The sequence below is a fragment of the Lagenorhynchus albirostris genome, chromosome 11 (genome assembly GCF_949774975.1).
Source record: "Lagenorhynchus albirostris chromosome 11, mLagAlb1.1, whole genome shotgun sequence".
In the NCBI taxonomy this organism is placed as follows: Eukaryota; Metazoa; Chordata; class Mammalia; order Artiodactyla; family Delphinidae; genus Lagenorhynchus; species Lagenorhynchus albirostris.
Window position 1 is genome coordinate 70,019,025 of NC_083105.1, and position 21,203 is coordinate 70,040,227.

General features: G+C 37.8%; 1 protein-coding gene across 3 annotated transcripts in view; it reads left to right on the forward strand.

The window, feature by feature from the left end:
- YAF2 (YY1 associated factor 2) overlaps positions 1–17,698 on the forward strand; it is a 65,563-nt gene extending 47,865 nt beyond the window's left edge. For all 3 annotated transcript variants that reach the window (XM_060166531.1, XM_060166533.1, XM_060166532.1), the window contains 2 exons: positions 14,971–15,123; positions 15,909–17,698. In XM_060166531.1, coding sequence (XP_060022514.1) covers positions 14,971–15,123; positions 15,909–16,146 — 391 coding nt within the window. In that variant the 3' untranslated portion in view covers positions 16,147–17,698. The remainder of the gene's footprint in view (positions 1–14,970; positions 15,124–15,908) is intronic.
- Positions 17,699–21,203: the final 3,505 nt, after the last annotated feature.

Here is a 21,203-nt window from a genome sequence, read left to right on the forward strand (position 1 = left end):
CACTGTCTTACCCACACCAGGCCAAGAAGCAGAGGAAAAGCAATAGAGCAAGGAGTAAGGACAGACAACACAGAGTAAACTGCGTAACAAGAATAACTGACAGCACAGAATAAAGGTGAACATTACAAAGGAGTGAAAAGAAATACCAGTTGGAACAGCTGTATGAGAATGTTAAGTGAAGAACAAATCAAGTATTTACTTGAGTAACCTCAAGCACAGGACAACTTGTCCCACACTGAAGGTGCTATAATCTGATGGGTGACTTGTTGTAGTCCCCTGGTGAGCTAAGTCAGTACCATAACCTCTATGTAACATACAAAGATTCAGTGGATGAGAGCTAGGTGTATCAGAGAGACCATCCTCCAGTATGGGTATCAGATTTTCTGTAACGAAGGATGACATCTCAATACTTGGAATATAATAGGTGTCAATAAGTATATTAGTTATCTGTTGCTGCATAACAAATTACCTCAGAATTCAGCTGCTTAAAACAACAAACATAAACTGCCTCACCATTTCTGTGGGCCAAGAATCTGGGTATAGCTTAGCTGGGGCTTCTGACTCAGGGTCTCTCACGGGCTGTGGTCATCTAAAGGCATTCGTGGGAGAGGAATTTCTTCCATGCTTACTCAGGTGGCTGTTGGCAGGCCTCACTTCCTCACTGGGTGTTGAACAGAGGCTTCTTTGTCACGTGGGCCACTTTACAGAGGCGCTCACAAGGCAAGAAAAGGTGAGAGAGATAGAAGCTAGAGTCCTCTGGTAACCTGATTTTGGAAGTGGCATCAATCACTTTTGCTATATTCTATTCGTTAGAGGCACTTAATAAGGTCCAGTCACTCCCAGGAACATGAGACAAGAACAGGAATACCAGGGGGTGAGATTATTGGGGACATCTTAGAAGAAGGCTGCCTGCCACAATAAACATTTCATGAATGAGTAAATGAATGAAGAAAAGAAGAGAAACTTAAGAAAAATTGCTTGTACTAGTAAGTCCTCCCTAAATACAGATTACTAGAAGGGAAGCTGGACCATAAAACAGAAAATTAATCTCTGGATAAGACTTGTTTTAGCTTAAAATAGACATTTTGATCAGTAAGTACAGTACGAGTTCATCAATATCATAAAAGAAAGGCTTGGAAAATATGAGTGCTATTTTCTACAGACTGTAACTTAACATCTTTTTAATGCTGCCAAATCCCTATATTTAGAAAAGGTAGAGCTTCCGAATTTGATGCATTTCAGTCATTGGTTCTCAGCTGTCCTGCACATTGGAAACGCCTTAGAAACTGAAAAACCAAGCTATCAATACAAAAGGATAGCTGGGCTCTATCCCAGGCTAAATAAATCACAACTCCTAAAGGTGGGGTCCAGACAAGGATATAGTTTCTTTTTTCTTTTCTTTTTTTTTTTTTGCGGTACATGGGCCTCTCGCTGCTGCAGCCTCTCCCGCCGCGGAGCACAGGCTCCGGACGCGCAGGCTCAGCGGCCATGGCCCACGGGCCCAGCTGCTCTGCGGCATGTGGGATCCTCCCGGACCGGGGCACAAACCCGTGTCCCCTGCATCGGCAGGCGGACTCTCAACCACTGCGCCACCAGGGAAGCCCAAAGATATAGTTTCTTAAAAGCTCCTCAGGTCGTCAGGGTTTGGGACCACTGATTTAAGTGGCTCTTAATGGAAAGATTCAAGCATGCACCCTTTCTCAGGTTTAGTACAAATTGAAAAGGGAAATAATTTTAGGAACAAACTTTCTTTATTCAACATGTATTTATTGTGTCCAGTATGTGCGTAGCATATGTGGGGGATTAAAAATATACATATAAGTAGTTTAAAATGGGACTAAGCTATACTTCATGGTATATATGTATTTACTATGGTTATCAGAAACAGTCCACATGTGCTGTAGGGTTTCAGAGAGGGGAGAGATGAATATAGGCTAGAGTAGATAAAGAATGCGATTTGGAAGAGATGGGATCATTAGGTACATTAGGAAAGTGTTACATTAGGGTACATTAGGAAAGTACATTAGGAAAGTACATTAGGTACATTAGGAAAGTATTACAAGGTGAAATGCAGTAATTTGCTTCACTTGACAGATCCTAGGGTCTGACTTGGAGAAATCTGACAGTTTAGCTAGCACTTGGATCTTATTCTGTAGGCCAGTAGCTGCACAAGAGCAATTGAGGAGCTTTGAAAAATACCTGGAGAGTTTTCAAGTATTTTTATCTCCAGGTAAATACTCCTGGAGAATTTTATTCAGTTGGTCTGGGTGGGGCCCAAGTATTGTACTTTTTAAAAGACTTCCTGTGATGCTGATGTGCAGCCAGGGTTGGGAAACTGCTGTAGGATCACCTAAGGTCCCTGGAAATTTTTGAGTAGGAGGGTTTCATATTCACCCATCCATTAAAAGCACATTAGGATGTGTTTTGTTTTTATGCCACAGGAAGAGGGCAAACAGCGTTGAACAAAATAAAACAGGAAAAAGGTGCCTGTTTACACTTATGGGGGTGGAAGGCAGCTTGTATTCTTTTTTGGTAAGGAAGACAGGCAATAAACTAATAATGCGTAATTTGGTAAGTAAAAACAAATGCTTTGAAGAAAATAAAACATAATGAGGGAGACAGGAATAGGCAGAGAAGGGGAGTAGAGTTGGAGAGGAGAGTGCTATTTTATGTCAGGTTAGGAGGGACTTCCCTAACTGTTGGCATGTGTACAGAGACGTGGAAGAAGCGAGGGAGTGAGTAGGCAGAGGAGATCACAGGGGAAACGCCCAGGCAGGCACAGGCCAGTGAGGTTGGGTGCTGTGGACTACATTGTGCACACACACACACACACACACACACACTGCCCCCCATCACCTCCCGTTGTATATTGAAGCCTTAATCCCCAGTGTGACTGTATTTAGAGATAGGGCTTTTAGGAGGCAATGCAGGTTAAATGAGGTCATAAGGATAAGGTCCTAATGGGATAGGATTGGTGGCCTTTTAAGAAGAGGAAAAAGATCTCTCTCCCTCTGTCTGCCATGTGAGGAACAGTAAGGAGGCCTTCTGCAAGCCAGAAGGAGAGCACTCACCAGAAGCTGAACACTGACATACCTTGATGTTGGACTTTCTAGTCTTCAGAACTGTGAGAAAATAAATTTCTGTTCTTTCAGCCACCCACTCTACAGTATCTTGTTATGGCAGCCCTAGCCAACTAAGACTGCAGGAACAGAGGGTTCCAGAGGGGGGAGTATAGGAGATGAGGTAGGAAGAGGGACTCAAATCATGTGGGGCTGCAGTCTAGAGCAAGAATTTTGGATTTTCTTCTCAGTTGCCATATACTCTGGTTGCCAGAGTATAACTAGGGAAGGTGTTTGGGTGGGGAGGAGGAACCCATTGAATTGTTTTAGGAGAGGAGTGGTATAATTTGATTTATATCTAGAAGGATCAACTGGCTGCTTTGTGGGAGAATAGTCTGTAGCAAAACAGTTGAGGAGTCAGGGACATTAGTTATCTTCATAACTATTGCAAGGGTGGTTATCAGTGGGAGTAGTGTAAAATCATCCAATCCTAGATGTATTTTGAAGGTAGAGTGGACAGAAATTGCTGGTGAATTAGATGTGGGTGTGAGAGAAAGTGGGGAATGAAATATTGTGTCTTAAGTGTTTGGTCAAAGCAACTGAAAAAATGGAGTGCTATTTATTAAGATAGGAAGACTGTCAAAGAATGGAAGAATGGGAGGAGGGAGCAATCAAAATTATAAGCTAGTTTGAGTTGCTACTGAATATCCAGATGAAGATGTAAGTAGGCAGTTGGTTATATAAGTCTGGAGTTTCGGGGGAGACGCTGGGGCTGGTGATGCAACTTTTGGAGTATCATATAGATCAGTAATTTTCAACCTTGGTTACACTTTATAATCAGCTTGGGAATTTTCAAAAAATTTCTGAGCCTGGTCCCACCCCTGTATATTCTTGTTTAACCTGGGAGTGGGGCTCAGGTATTTCTGTTTTAATTTGATTAGTGGTTAGGTTAAACATTTTTTTAAACAGCTTTTATTGAGGTATTATTGACATACGATACACTACGCACAAAGTGTACAATTTGATAAGTTTTGACAGATGAATACATCTGTGAAACCATCACCACAATTAAGGTATTGAACATACCCATCATCACCAGAAGTTTCTTTGTACCCCTTTTCAGTTCTTCCCTACTATCCCTACCTCCCTCCCATCTTCAGTCACTAGGCAACTACTGATCTGCTTTCTGTGTAGATTAGTTTGCATTTTCTAGAATTCTATAAATGAAATCTTACAGTGTGTACTCTTCTATGTGGCTTCTTTAAGCATAATTGTTTTGATACTCGCCTATGTTGTTGCATGTATCAGTACTTGATTCCTTTCTGTTGCTGAGTAGTATTCCATTGTATGAACTTCTTTATTCAGCTGTTGATGAACATTCGGGTTGTTTTCAGTTTGGGGCCACTACAGATAAAGCTGCTGTGAACATTTGTGTACAAGTCTTTGTGTAGTCATGTATTTCCTTCTCTGGATAAATACCTTAGAGTGGAATAGCTGGGTCGTGTGGATCACATTTTTTCATATGTTTCAACATGAGGGGTTTTGTGTGTGTGTGTGTGAGTGTATGTATGTCCTTGAGGAAAACTTTTATGCCCAGAAAAGATTATTCAGACACTATTTTCATTATTAAAATTAATGTTCAGTTTATTAATTTCAGTTTAAATATCTAGTTTGTAAGGTTTAGCAAAATTTAAGTTCTTTTTTCCTAGGTGTAATTATTATTATTATTTTTTTTGCGGTACGCGGGCCTCTCACTGTTGTGGCTTCTCCCGTTGCGGAGCACAGGCTCCAGACGCGCAGGCTCAGTGGCCATGGCTCACGGGCCCAGCCACTCTGCGGCATGTGGGATCTTCCTGGACCGGGGCACGAACCCGTGTCCCCTGCATCGGCAGGCGGACTCTTAACCACTGCGCCACCAGGGAAGCCCCCTAGGTGTAATTATTTTTAAAAAGCAACGCAGGTTAATTCTAACGTGGAGCCAGGGCTGAGAACCATTGTACAGATGGTATTTAAAGCCAAGGATTGAATGAGATCACCTAGCACAGCCATTTCTCAAGCTTTTGCTTGCGTAAAAATACCCGTAGTTGGGGCAAGTTCTGAGAATTTGTATTTCTACGAGGCTCCCAGGTACTGATAACTGGGAGTTGGACTGATGGACCATACTTTGAGTAGCCCATCCTAGAGGGTTAGTGTAGATAAAAGAGATACCTGAAGATTAAGTCCTGGCCCCTCCAAAGTTTAGAAATTGGGAAGGAGAGGAAGGAACCAGTAAATAAGACTGTAAAAGAATAGCAGGTGGGACTTCGCTGGTGACGCAGTGGTTAAGAATCCACCTGCCAGTGCAGGGGACATGGGTTTGATCCTTGGCCCGGGAAGATCCCACATGCCACAGAGCAACTAAGCTCATGAGCCACAACTATTGAGCCTGTGCTCTAGAACCTGCTAGCCACAACTACTGAGCCTGCACGCCACAACTACTGAAGCCTGCGCGCCATAACTACTGAGCCCGCATGCTGTAACTACTGAAGCCCATGTGCCTAGAGCCGGTGCTCCGCAACAAGAGAAGCCACCACAATGAGAAGCCCGCGTACTGCAAGGAAGAGTAGCCCCCGCTCACCACAACTAGAGAAAGCCTGCACACAGCAATGCAGACCCAACGCGGCCAAAAATAAATTAAAAAAAAAAAAGAAAAAGAAAGCTGGTGAGGCAGGAGAAAAACGAAAGAGTGTGGTGTTCTAGAGGCTTGTGAAGATAGTTTTGCAGGAGGGAAAGCATGATAAACTCTGTAAAATATGGCTTGAAAAGACCGAGCGAGATGTGAGTTACAGTTGACTAATGGATATGGTAAAGTGATTGTTGATGACCTTGAAAGAAATACTTTTGGTAGAATGTCCAGTCAGGGCAAAAACCTGATTGAGGTGAGCCCATGAAAGAAGGGAGGAAAGTAAGTATAGACAAATCATTTGATGCTTATTGTGGAAAAGAGAACAAAGAAATGGGGCAGTGGCTAGAAGGGGATGTGGAAGTAGGGATGGGTTTTCTTTTTTTTTCTTTTTAAGGTAAGAACTATCATAATGTGTTTGTATGCTGACAGGAATAACTTAGAGAAGGAAATATGGTTGGAGCAGGAGAGCAAGAGGTCAGTAGCAGGAGTGGTGTCCTGGAGAAGGGATCCAGTTGGCAGATAGAGTCATGGCCTTAAATAGGAATACGGAGAGGGAAGTTAGAGTATGTGGGCACGGATGGCAGCTTGTAGAAATGTTAATTGAATAGCTTCTACTTTCTCTGAAATAAGAATCAAGGTCACCCCATAATAAATAAACAAAGCACAATGAAAGTTTTGTTCAGTACTCTCTCCTCAGTGCTTAGAACAGTAGTTTGAACATAGTAAGTGCTTAGTAAATGTTTGTTAAATAAATGAATGTAAGGAAGAGTAACCCTGGATTGGAGGGAAGGAGGCAAGTGAGGTAGCGCAGAGGTGGCTGTCGGGTTAGGCGAGAGCAGTGCTCCTGGGAATGATGAGGGGAACTGTTCCAGTCATATGGAAGAAGAAGTGAAAGGACTTGATTCTTCTTTGGCTAAGGGGAAGGAAAAGTTGAGTATGACCTGTTTGTAGCTCTGGAGCATGTCCTTAGTCTTTCAAATGAGTGGACTGTGATGTTGTTTAATGATTTGAGGGATTTTTCAGAGACTTAATTGCTGAGCACTCTAACCTAGTTTGTATAAAGCTGATGTAGTCATCTATTTTGTCTGTACTTACCAGAAAGTATCTCTGTAGCTGCCAAGGAATCAAGTCTCTCCTGCCACCACCTCCCAGGAGTTTAGGGAAAATTTTGTCCTGGGCGTCTGCGGAAGTGTTTGATGTTGAAAATTAAATGTATGTAGACCTTGGAGTAAGAACTCTTCAAAATACTCAACATAGATTCTTAAACTGTTGAAGGATACTATTTACTGCATTCTATAAGCAAACTAAGGCAAGTGACCAGAAAGAGTGCATTGAACCTGAGGTGTAAATTTCATTATTTTAGTGTGAATACCTTGGATCAGCAGATTTTGAATTGTTTTTCTCAGAGCCACACCTCAGGGCTAACTGGGAGATGCAAGGATGAGCACTGAGTGGATGGGGGCTGAAGCAGATGTCTCCACATCAGCTTCAATAGAAGTTAGTTTGTTTTCCGTTTTATACACTGAGATTCCTTGTAAGATTTTATTTGCATGGTGATTCTACTGCAGAAACAATAACAGAGAAAGCATTTGAGTATCATCAGTGTAGGTAACATTTGAGTTTTGCTGGTAAGTCAGATAGTGCTGGTTTTATCAGAGTAGATTATTTCATTGTTTGGAGGTGGGGAAAACCACTTAGAAAGGCCTCTTTTATCCTTTGATTCAGTAATCAGTTTTTATGGAAAGCAGTGTACCTTAAGCCCTTCATTCCATTTTCATGAAAAAGGAAGTAAATGGCTCAAAAGCAAAATGACATCAGCAATTTCTTCAAGACAGTGAATCCTTGAAAGTTGGCGCCTAGTTAAATCAGTGTTTTACACAATTGATTTATAGTTGTATTTATGCATCATATTTAACTGGTATTTATAATTGTTAATATTAAGAGACATTTATTGAGTATCTAATACATGTAAGATCTACTGTACTAGGTGTTGGGGATACAGAAACAGGCAAGATGTGATCTTTTCCCACGCAGGGGTTAGAGTCCAGTTGGGGAAATAGAACACAGCCATAAAAAGATCAACAGCATTGCAGAAGAGTGTAGAAGACCACGAGTTTGCAGAGCTGCTGCAGGGGTTCCACAGATATGTGATGCACATTTCTTTTTAAAATATTAAATAACCCGTCAAATAAAAGTGTCCTATGCACCAAATATTAACGTGCACAGAAGAAAGACGACCACTAAAGCTCATTAATTTATTTTGTAGATTAATTCACTCTTTTTTTTTTTTTACCATTTCAAAATAAAGTAGCAGATCCTTTATTTGTATTTCTCGAAGCTGTTGAAAAAAGTCACGTAGCAGCAGCAACATGTTTTGGCCATCATTTTCCCTCTTCCACCTCTGCCCTCCCAGAGGATTTTGGCCCCCAAGTCACACTCCTCTCACACCTCTTCAGGCCCCACAACAAAGCAAACCCTGTTTCATCGGTTTCTTCCTAACTTCCTTTCCTTCTGATGATTCATCACAAAATCTCAAAAACGGATCTATCAGATAAGATCTACCTCAGAAATCCTGGGAAGGGAAGATACATTGAGCAGGCCAGTCCATAGAAAGCACTTCCCAGGGCCTGGGGAGAAATCCAGGGAATTCACGCTGAGTAACTTACAGCCCTTCATGCTTGTTAACGCTTTGTAGGCTGCATGGTGCTAGAGCTCTCTGAGCCTTCAAATGAGAATATCCTGGACGAATTTTTCCGCAAAGCCAAGAATCATTATGTGAATAATGTATCTTTAAGGACTTAAGAAGCGAGTATGGTTTCTCATGAGGTGAACAGTCATTCAACAGAAAGGACTTTATCATGCAGTATTTTGTGACCGTGAACCTGAACCATCTTTGTTTTATCCTAGGATTAGGACAAGTGATGGATTTCTTTCATCTTCACTGATATTTGGCATCAAAATTTATTTGATACGATTCATAAGTGGACAGATGCTGAAGGGTAGGGATGTATACCTAGTCTAGAAATGGCAATGTTTGATAATTTTGGAACAAGGAATGGCTGTCCCCTTTTCAAAAAATTGTGAGCCATCAGGGTTTTCAAAGTAAAGTGTTTTGACAATGCAAGTGCAAGAAGTGGAAGTAAAGATAAGCCAAAGTCTATTAGAGATGTATTTGAAATCAGGAATCACTCACTGTTTACAAGATTAGATATGTTCCTAGGATTAGGCTTAACAGCTGATGGGGAATTAGTTACATTAATCTATATCAGGTCTATATACCTTCAAATGGAATAAAAAATTGGGTTTAACTACACTCTAAAGTCTTATTAAAATTTTTAATATTAATTGTTCCTTTGTTTCTTATTTCTGTAAATTATTCATAAAATGACTTAAAAAGGGGGGTGGCAGCCCATGGTGATGAACTAAACATGAACTAAAGTGCTTTCCACCCTGTAGTAAGTCCTCTAATTTTTAAAATCACAGCACACCGTTTTTTCCTTATTAGGGCTTCTGACAAAATTTATTTAGTTAGTTTCCTTTTGTGTGGCTTCTATCCCATGCACTAAACAAACTGTGAGGGCGAGGACTGTGTCTGTTTTGTTCATGGTGAGTCTCCGGCACCTTAGGTAGTGCCTGACACGTGTTAAGTGTGTAATACATTTGTCAAACAGGGGGCTTACTTATAAAAAAAGGATTTTTAAAAAAAATCCTTGGTTAGATTTTTGGACTTTTGTTAGCAGTGTATTAGCAGACTCACAACAGGTTTGGGTTAAGTTCAGCCTTTTAACTCATTGAGATTTATACTGCTTCAATTTACTATATATATTTTAGTGTTGGGAAGCAGATTGCCTCTTTCTGAGCTATGAATAATGCTGCCTCCTTTAGAAAAGAATCAACAATGGTTTTATATCGTATTTGTTTTGCCTGTCCAACTTGACAAAGCTAAATTGTTGTGATGAGGTTAATCAAGCTTAAAACATTTTTCTTATAGTATTTAGCATACAGGATTTTTGTTGTGGGGTGGAGGGCAGACACATAGTTAGAAACTATATCTGATGAATAATAGTTATCCGTAAACGGTTGTTGAAATGTTCCCCCCCTTTTTTCATGTCACAGTAAGTCAACAGACCTGCCAGACTTTACACAGACAGTCTGTTTGAGCTATTTATGAAGGATACATAGGGACACATAGGGATCTCAAAATTTTGGAACATCATATTTTACAAGTTACAGCTAATAATGACGTATGTGAACAAGTAGATGACAATAGAGTGCAGTTGGGATATGTCTGGATAGCACTGGATGACCTTTTTGTCCTCCTTATCACAGAACCTTTAGCATTGTAGGTGTACTGTCAAAATCATGAATGATAAATCGCTGAACATAAAAAAGGCACACCTTGTAAATAATACCCTGCCCCTTATATCCTAAGTTAACTATCTCCCACCTCTAAAATTCCCTACTATCCTCTAGATTTTTCTCACTAAGTAGAAAAAGGATCATAGTTAAACTTTTTTAAGATCCCTAGAGCTAGGAGGGCTTTCTTTTTAATAGAGCATGGTGAAGTTGAGTCACTTTATGATAGGGTACAAAGATCATCATAAGCTGTGTTCCTCCTGCCTTCGTTGAAGAATCTTTAAAACTCATTCAGGCCGTTAGAGAGCAGCAGAGAACTTTATTTCAATAGTTAAGCTGCGTGGAAACACATATTTTGTGCTTCTTTTCTCCCAAAGTTGAACCAGATCAAATAATCCTAGAAGAGAGGAGCAAAGTCATTATCTTAAGTGAAAAAAGAATGAATTACTACACATTTAGGAAAAGTTAGGATAAAAAGAGAGAGAAAGACATAACAACTACTGAAAAACAAAAATAATATTTTTCTTGAGGCAGAAGAGAACTACTATAGAAAATTTGTTGGTGATTAGAAACTAACAAAATCAACCACAGACAATGCCACGTACAGAAATTACTGGTTGCTTATCAGAACACTAGTCTCACATTTCCACTTGCCCCAGGGACACCTTTGCTTAAATTTTATAAAATCCACAAACCCAGCATGACCAGCACCATCGTTTCTAGTATGAAGTGGTGGTCTTCTAATTTGTCTCCTGACCGCAGTCTCTCACCTGACCAGGTCAGCTAATTGTTCTTTCTTTATTGGTTTTTACCTTGTAAGAGAGTATACATTTACTGAGTATTTTGTTCTTACCACTGAGAATATAACACTTAGAAGAATTCTAGATTCATAACTTGTTTTAAAATGTTAATTTAGGGACTTCCCAGGTGGGACAGTGGTTAAGAATCTGCCTGCCAATGCAGGGGATACGGGTTCGAGCCCTGGTCCGGGAAGAACCCACATGCTGTGGAGCAACTAAGCCCGTGCGCCACAACTACTGAGCCTGTGCTCTAGGGCCCACATGCCGCAACTACTGAGCCTACGTGCTGCAACTGCTGAAGCCTGTGCACCTAGAGCCGGCACTCTACAACGAGAAGCCACCACAATGAGAAGCCTGCACTGTGCACTGCAATGAAGAGTAGCCCCCACTCGCTGCACCTAGAGAAAGCCCCCATGTAGCAACGAAGACCCAATGCAGCCAAAAATAACTAAATAAATCAATCTTTAAAAAATGTTAGTTTATTTAACTCTCCTCATGGTTTCATGGAGCAAATCGTGCTGTACTGATATGCTTTCATTTTCAGATTTTTTTTTTTTTTTTAATTTTTGGCTGCATCGGGTCTTCGTTGCTACACGCAGGCTTCCTCTAGTTGCGGTGAGCGGGGGCTGCTCTTTGCTGCGGTGCACGGGCTTCTCATTGCGGTGGCTTCTCTTGTTGCAAAGCACAGCCCAGCTCTGCGTGGGCTTCAGTAGTTGTGGCACATGGGCTCAGCAGTTGTGGCTCGTGGCCTCTAGAGCACAGACTCAGTAGTTGTGGTGCACAGGCTTAGTTGCTCCGTAGCATGTAGGATCTTCCCCGGGCCAGGGATTGAACCCATGTCCCCTGCATTGGCAGGTGGATTCTTAACCACTGCACCACCAGGGCGTTCCCTCATTTTCAGATTTATGAGCCATATGAAAAGGGAAAATGATTCTAGGAAGATTCTGGAGAGAGAAAACCTGTTAAATATGAAAAAGACGTGGCAGCAGTTGTAAGATCCATGAAGCTGGGGAATTAGGATTATCCCTTCTCTCACATAAAAGTGGGAGTGATTGAGGAACTGTGTCACATAATTGATGGACACCAACTTGGAGACAAATGCTGGAGGGGTGGGGGAGTGATTGATAATGTTATAAAAATATTCTGTACCTAACCACAGCACAATCGTTATATTCCTGAAAAGCTTCATGATCAGAGAATCCATGATTGAGACAGTTACATCTTATGGGAAAAACAGCACCGAGTACTGAGGTTATTAATGAATCCGGAAAAACTTAGAAGAATATTCAATTTTACTTAAAAAAGGCAGCACTAAATAAAGAGAATATAAATTATTATATATCTTAAGTTAGTGATAATGGTCTCTCAATAATGTCAATTTATTGATTGCTAGGAACTTCAGGATTTCTACTCTAGAATGTAAATTTAATGTTCACAATTTTCTTGTAATTTAGTTTAACATTTTTATAAATTCATTTTGCATTAAATTTTGGGACGAAGGGAGCAACAGTACAAACTATAATAAAGGATGTTGTCAAACTTTCATTTGTTATGGCAGGAAGAGATTCAGAGACCCATAATACCTTAGGAGACAAATGATGACTACCCCTCAATTCCATTGTATAGCTTGGAGTGACTCTTAATTTTAGGTGACTCACTGTTCACCAGGCACTAGTCTAACCAAACCTTTTCACAACCTGTCACACCTTTGTACTTTCTTTCTCTTTCCATATTCCGGCATAATTAAAAGAGGAATTAATTCTTGCTGCTCTTACTTTTCACTACTTGTTTACGTCTGTGTAGTGAGTGGTTGATCCTGGCCCGTGAGTAAGCATCGAGACAGTATTCCTTGTCTTTTAAAACATCTTCATTCCTCATTAAGCCTGATTTTATCATTCATTCATTTTTCAACAAATATTAAATATCTAGTATTTTTTCAGTACCATGCTAGGTACTAGTTATCCAGTGATGTATAAACCTGAAACCATCCCTTTCCTTGTGGAGTGTATATCCTAGATGAGGAAACAGACAGTAACTCCTTCCTTAACACTCCCTGTGTTCCTTTATTTTTTTTTCCATAGCATTTATCAACATCTAAGACTTTATTTTTTGTTTGATTTCATCCACAGAACGTTGGTTACATGAGGACAAACAAGAATTTCTGTATGTTTTGCTAAAGGAATATTTTTTGGTTGAGAAGTGAGAAAGGCACGTTTAATTTGTCACCACGTCCCCTTGATTCTGCTTCTTCAACCTGTCTCTAAATAAGCCCACTGCCGCTTCCTTTTAGTTCAAGCCCTTTTTATTTTTACCTGGTCTATTAAAGTAGCTTTCCCTGCCTCTGTAGTACCTTTCCCCTCCAGATTGCTGCCAGTAATCTTTGTAAAATTGAAGTCTGAATTTCTTCAGTGATCTGCTGTCTTTTAAAGGTAAATCAGACTCCTTCGCTTTTCATTGTCGGGTTCCTTCCTATCTGTCCAACCTTTTTTTTTTTTCTCTGCCACTCCCTGCTCTCCATCTCAAACTTTATGCTGCAGTAGTATCAATATATTGCACTTCTTCAAGCTTCTCTGCTCAGTGTGGTGGCTGGACCAGAGGCTTCCCCTTAACTTGGAAGCTATTTAGAAATGCAAATTTTAGGCTCCACCCCGAGGCCTACTAAATAAGAACCCTGGGAGCAGAGCTAAGCAAGCTAAACAAGACTTCCCAGTAATCCTGATGTACCTTAAATTTGAGAATCACTACTTTAGTCCTTTTTTTTTTTAAAGTTCATTTCCTTAACAAGCTCAGCCATTAATTACCATGCTTTCAATATCATTTTCATTTGTGTAACTCTTAATTTACATCATTGACCCTGGTATATGTGTCAGTCCTGCTTTTTAAATTGTGTGTTGGACATCTTTCCTGGATATCCTTCCTGTACTTCAGACTCTGTAGGTTCTAAACAAAATTCATTACCCATCTATTAAGATGTTTTATATACTGCGTTTCCTATTTCCTCCTTCAAAGGATTCCTCCTTGCAGCTTTGAATCCTAGATTATGCAGTATTTTCTCTTTGGTTTCTATTTTGTCTTGCTTTAGAGAAACAAAGGAAAAGATTTTTTAATAACCCTACTGACCAGAATAGGGTCAGGATTTTCCAGGCAATAGATTACTGTTGTTTATAGACCATCTGTTAAAATGTGTTTTTTTAATGTATTTTTATCTTATTCTTCCTTGCTTTTTCCTTCCCACCTTTTTTCCCTCCTCAATTGTCTTTTTCTCTCTCATTTTAAGAACTTAGAGACCATTTACTTTGAATCTTGACCTCAGCTGCCCACGTTCTACCGTAAAGCTGGAGGCATCCTTGACCCTGGGCTAATAGAGTGACAACTTGTACCAAAAGTGACAACTGGTACCAAAGATTGTAGTCAGGCAACATTTCATCTGTCTCGGTACAGTTTCTGCAGTAGGTTCTCAATATTTTCTAATGAGTAAGTGAGTAAGTTAGGCAAGTCTCAAAGCACTGGACAGATCTCCAAGGTCAAAAAACCACAGTGAAATTGTGGCTGGATACATAAGGAACCTCAAAGATTTAAGCAGTAAGTGAGAAATTTTGACACTTAAATATTTATTCAGTGAATAAATGAAAGATTTTAAAGAAAAGAATAGCCATTGTAACAGATGGTGAGGTATTTCCTTCTCTGAGAGAAGAGGGATAAATTTAGATTTTATTTCAGTGTGAACTTTCAAGTTTAATTTTAAAAATTCATGTTTATGTGTGCTTCCCCATAAGCACAGTTTGATATACATTTTTAATAATTTTCGTGTCGATTTATGTAACAGTTACATTTTAATGGTTTGACTATATATCTTGGGCTATAACTTTTAACTGTTATTATAGTTCTATTTTTGTTGGATAGGAAAAACAGTAATGTATGTGTGTGTATATATATATCTGTTAAATTGCACATCTGAATTACCTTACATATGAGAAATTTTTATATGTGAAATCATATATCTATTCTCATAATTTGAGCTATTCTCTCATAAAAAATACATTCTTAAATTATAGTAATAAAAAAAACTTTCTTTTTAACATGCACACAGGAAACCTCGGCCTGTCTCCCAGTTGGTTGCACAGCAGGTTACTCAGCAGTTTGTGCCCCCTACACAGTCAAAGAAAGAGAAAAAAGATAAAGTAGAAAAAGAAAAAAGTGAAAAGGAAACAACTAGCAAAAAGAACAGTCATAAGAAAACCAGGTAAATTTAGAGTGTTTTAATGGCACTTTTGAAGTAATAAAATTAACCATTTAATATTGTCTTTTAACATCAATATATAAAGTATATAAAGTAGAAATAAAAGATTTCATCTCTTTTACTATATCATGAAAGTGTGTTTCTTAGTTGAAGGTATATTAGAAATTAAACACAGAGGCCACAAATACAAGTGTAAGTGTGAGGACACTTTCTGTTTTTTGTTTTTGTTTTACTAGATTACAAGACATTTGTGTTTGAAATGTTTCTTTTTCACTCATAAAGCCAGGAGTGATGTTCACAATACTGAACAGATATTTGCATGAGCTTTAACCAATCAAAATGGTCATGGGTCCAGGCAGAACAGACAGTCATGACGCCCTTATCATAAGTGCACATCAGTGGAGTAACAGCCCTGCATATAACTCAACCTTAGCTGTTGTCAGCTTCCTCTGTGATTCAGCTATGTCACTGCTGTTCTAAAACATTTATTTTAGTAAAATTGATAAGCTGTCTGCAAAATTATGATAAAGCTATAAAAGCACATTTAAGAGAACATTACTCCCAGAGTTTTTTGTCATGTTGAGGAAGATTCAGGAATGATTGGCTTGATTAATGTTAATGATTTCAAACATTTAATTATATTTTTGTGGCTAGTTACACATGAATATAGAGCTTTAAAGATAGATGTATTTGTTTTGTTATTTTTACCTAATTTAATATGCATTACATGCTCAGAAAGTTGGTAGAGAGAAACGCTAGTTTAAAATTTTATCATCTTTTGTGTTTAGGCCAAGATTGAAAAATGTGGATCGGAGTAGTGCTCAACATTTGGAAGTTACCGTTGGAGATCTGACAGTCATTATTACAGACTTTAAGGAGAAAACGAAGTCACCGCCCGCATCTAGTGCTGCTTCTGCAGATCAACACAGTCAGAGTGGCTCCAGCTCTGATAACACAGAGAGGGGAATGTCCAGGTCATCTTCACCCAGAGGAGAAGCCTCATCATTGAACGGAGAATCTCATTAAAGTTTATTTTCTCCAATTTCCTAGTCACTTCTGTCATACCATGCAAATACACAGATTATGCCAAGAAGTACCACATTTTCATGACAAACATATTCATGCACAATCCATAATTTGCATTTTACATAAAATAGAAATTTGTTAGATTTTATTGCAATCTATGCCTACCAAACATTTCCAGACTTAACATTTTGGTCTCCACAGTTAAAGGTGCCATGAAAATGTGGTTGAATTACTCATTATGCAGTGTTATTGGTAAGTCTATTTTCACTTTTAGTTTAGTGAATTCTAACACATAATTCTTGAATTCTCTACTATTGGCATGTAACGAATTTAAATTTTTATAACATAGTGCAAGCTGCCTAAATATGTATTATTTGAGAATTGTGAAACAAATAGTTATATGTATACAAGTCAAAAATCAATTTAATCAACTGTTGCTACAACAGAATTTTCTTAATGGTTATCCTCTTAAATACACCTGCTGGTACTTGGTGTGGTTAAATAGGAAGATTGTTATTAAATAAAGAATTTGTATGAACCATTGCCAATGTTTTTGACACATTTTACTAAATTATTGTTCCTGAATTATGTTTTAGGTTTTATCTGTTTTTGGGGGGAATTTTTGCTTATCTTTCAAAACATTCATTTATTGTAATGTTTACTAGCAGACTAGTAAACAATAAAACATTGATTACTTGGCTTTATAATTCAGATTTAGTGCTATTGTCATTGAACACTGGTATTTTCTGTATTATATAGAACATTAAAATTCAAGTAATTATAAGCATTTGGCAAAAACAGAAGAGAAGAAACCTGTCATATTTTAAAAGCTGCAGTTTTGGAAAAGCTTTAACTTAATAGTTTTATCACTGTTTCCTTGCCCCAGACTTATCCAGGGTCATAGAAGTGTGAATCTAATTAATACAGAAATGGGAACTGTTGCACAGAACTGAGAAATAACTAATCTTTAATCAGTTTAATTGGCCTCTTATTAAATATAACAATTCTTATAAAAATTATAGTACCCTATTTTCAGAAACAATTGCCAGTTTATGCATTTATCAATATCCTAAAATTTAAAAAGCATTTACAGCCCCACTTACTATTATGTAAATTTACCAATAAAATATTTTTATGACTACAGATTTTGCATTTTTGTTTACAACTAATAAAAGTGTTTTTTGTTGTTTCTAAAAATCCAACTTAGAAACCACACAGTACTTAAATTCTAGGGTCTCCTGCTTTCTCTTAGCCATTTGTTTAGTATGTATTCACCTATAGGAGACTTTTGAACTATAAATGAACTTTGAATCATAACTTGGATACAGAATATCACATAAAAACATCATGATAGCGTTTGAAGAAAGAAATAAAACTGTAGACCCTGACAGTTGTGATATTTGGTGGTTTCATGTGGTAATGTAATTTTCTGTTTAATTGCAGTACTTTTTACAGGCACAATGGTACTGTCTTTTTTGTAAGATGCAAGTTGTGAAATACAGTTAATTGCATACAGTAAAAGTCTGTGATTAAAACATTTATATACCTCATTCTTTAGTGTTGTTAAATGAAAGAATTTTATTTGTTTTTAAGATACTTTCAGTGGAACCCCAAATGACTGGTATGTTCTTTTAAAACATGAAAATTTTTTTCTCTTATTTTATTCTTTTTCACATGTTCCAAATGTTTTATATATATACATATATATTCATTTTTAGACATAGTAAAAACTACAAGTACTAACTGTAATAGGGAAAATATTCTAATTTTTAAGTCAAAATTACTCTTTGGAGGTACTGGGTCTTATGATGATGATCAAATACTTTCTGGATATATTTTAAATGGATTGCAAGAGAGAAAAATCTGACAGAAGATGGGATTTTACCTGAACGGGGCATAGTCATCTTTCTAAATAGTAGGGAGACAGTTAGCATGGAATTTGAGAATGCTAACTGATGGCTGGTATCTGAATCTCTGTTGTAGAACCTAAGTGAGCTTGAGTAAGTCATTCAAGGTCATTTCCCGTCTATTAAACAGGGATAATGGTAATCATATCTAACTCATAGGGTTGTTGGGAGGATTAAATGTCAATCCATACAAAATTCTTAACAACTACCTGACACGTACTCTGTGCTCAGTAAATGTGAGCCTTTACTATCTTTATAGGTAAAATCCCATTACAGAAACATAATTTTTTTTGTAACAAAAATGGTTTCCATGCCTTCTTGGATGCCCAAAAGGAATTGTGTTCTGTAGGTTAAACTGAATTTTTTACATCAGATGTTTGCTCTGATCCCAGACCAGCTGTCTTTCTATAATTAAAGAACCTGATGGTATGCATTATGAGACAGGAGAAATGAGCTGAGTTGTCTACTTTGATACTTTGTTTTCCTTTCATTAATCACAGTTATCTTTTGCTGTCTTCATTTCACCCTACCTCAAATACACTTCCAAACCAGGAAACAGACTCAAATTCCATAAATACACCTAACGTTAAAATATGCAAAAAGGTTCAGAGCCTGGGCTTAGGGTATATTTTTAGCTCTGGTTCATCAACTTACCCTATGGTTTTAATAGTGGGTTATTTTAGCCAAATTCTATACAAAAAGAGCATTTGGATGTTTTTCAGAGTTTATTAGCTTATTTTGATATAAGTAAGAGTGAAGATATAATTTGAGGCATACAAGAATACATATTCTTAAACCTTTTATATTACACAGTAGAAATAGTTGACAATAACTTAAAGGTTTTATTTTTATTAAATGCTTTCCTAAAATTATAGTGATGACTGTAGACAAAGTGAAAACATTAAAAAAGGAAGAAAAACCTTTGCTTTTCTAAGTTGATAACATTTATTACCCTTCTTTTAGAAAGAAGTTCTTATTGCCTGAAAAGAATATAACTTATTCATATTATATACATTCATGCTGAGTGGTCTAGAAGTTTTAGTTTCCACTGAAACCCTTATTTTACTTATTTTCTTGGTCTGCCACTTATCTCTTTTCTGGAATCTTGAAGACCTGAAGTACGAACTGGGCCATTGATAGAAATTTCTGTACTGTACTTCGAAAATTAAGTGCAAACAGAAGAGTGAATGTGTGTGTAAGAAGAGTAATCATAAAGTAATACTTCGACTTACTAGCACTGGCTCCCCTCTTCAACCACAGGCACCTTCAGGTGTCTGGAACAACTGAGATGTAGAAAAACTGAAATGTAGAAAAGTCATCAGTGACAAAAATAGCTGAGTAGACTCAAGAGACAGTGAAGATTGCAGAATACAGGATGTGACTGATCATTTGTGAAAGCAGAAGGAAAAGAACACCCTCCCTGGCTATTGAGAGTGATGAAAAAGAAGATGCCCTAATAATAAAGGCAAGGAAGGTTAGAAATGGGGAAATAAATGAGGGAGGAGGAAGGAGAAAAAGCAAAGATAGTAGCAGAAATTAGAAAATGGGGATTGTGATGTAGTCGATGATAGCAGAGAAGAATCACTCAGAAGGGAGAGAACAAATAGAATGTATAGCATCTCGGTCTCTTGAGAAAAATTTTAAAACAAGCTATGATAAATCATCTTTGTAATGACTCAGTCATTAAGTTTTCAGTTTTGTTTAGTAGACTGTTTACTAGAGCAGCAATATGTGTAATCACTATAAAATGATTTTCTTCAAAACCAGTTCATTTTTAGAAGTTGTCATAGAGATTTACCTTGAATTATATGAACACTTTACTTTCCTGAATGCACAGCCCTGCTAGCCCAGATAGTTTAAATGTTATGTTTTTAATGTGGCTTTGTATTGAGCCAGTGCAGATATTCCAGCCTTTGTGGAATGGGCCAATTCTGGAGCATATGAAATGCCACGATAAGACTAGGTACTTATATAGAAAAATCGAGTAGAGCTCTGAAAGCTTTTAGTTCTCTGGGACATGTTTCATGTTCTGAATTGTTTTTCAGTGGTGATTTCTTTCCTCCCCATCAGTAGGAGTTGTAGACTGTAGTAGCTATTTTACTGCGGTAATACTTTCATTATTTTCCTGATCTAGATTTTGTTTATGTCAGTTTTCAATTCAGTGAACATTTATTGAGTATGTTTTGTGTGCTAGGCACTGGTCTGGGGGTTGGTTGCAAAGAGGACAAAGATGTGGAACTCACATCTTAGAGGAGAGATCTCTAAATACAATGCCATTATTTCAACAATAAAAATACATATAAGATACAGAAGTAACAGAAGAGGGAGTACTTGCCACCATTTTTTTTTTTCTTTTTCCTTTTTTTTTCCCCCTAGAAAATTCAGCTTGGCCTGAGTATCCACTGTAAGTCTGCAGTGGAGATGTTAGGATCTCATCTTGATAGTTGCAGCTGGTAATGTTGGGTGTCACCAGTAATTTTAGCCAGCTACCATTTCATTACTCCAGTTTGAATTTTCAAAAGTTAAAGACTTTAAGGCATGTAATGTGAGATTATCATTTTCCTATACTAATTTTTAAAAATCAGTAAACAGCTGAATGAGGTCTCCTGTTGCCTTTTTGTGAGGATATTGAGGAAACATTACATCACTCAGAATCCAAATGAGAAAATTTATTCAGACCTGTTTCAGGAAAAGCTTTACTTCAACCTGAGAAATCAGTTTGCCTTTTTCTTGTGAACAATGCAAATCATCGATTGTCCTCAGTTTTTGCTTTAGTTGTGGGAAATCTCAGATTAAAATTAGGCATACTTTTAATAATTATGTAGAACTCAGTCATCTGCATATCCATATTCTAACTTGTTATTCTTCATCTAACTACATTTTTAACTTCATCTAACTACAGTTTTTATCTACTTAACGTTTTCCCTTGTGTTCTTATAAAGTTCCTCAAATCTCTTTTGTACATAAGGCTAAATAGTAATACTTTTTAAAAAAATCTCAAAAAAACTGCTTTATTTTAGTTGTGAGGATAAGCCCCTACGTGAAATTTTCAGTTCAAGGATCCAGTAAAATGGATCCAACTGGAATTCCTGCGGAGTGGAAATAATACACAAGTTTGGCAGGTCTTGAATTACTTGCAGGTAAACCTGG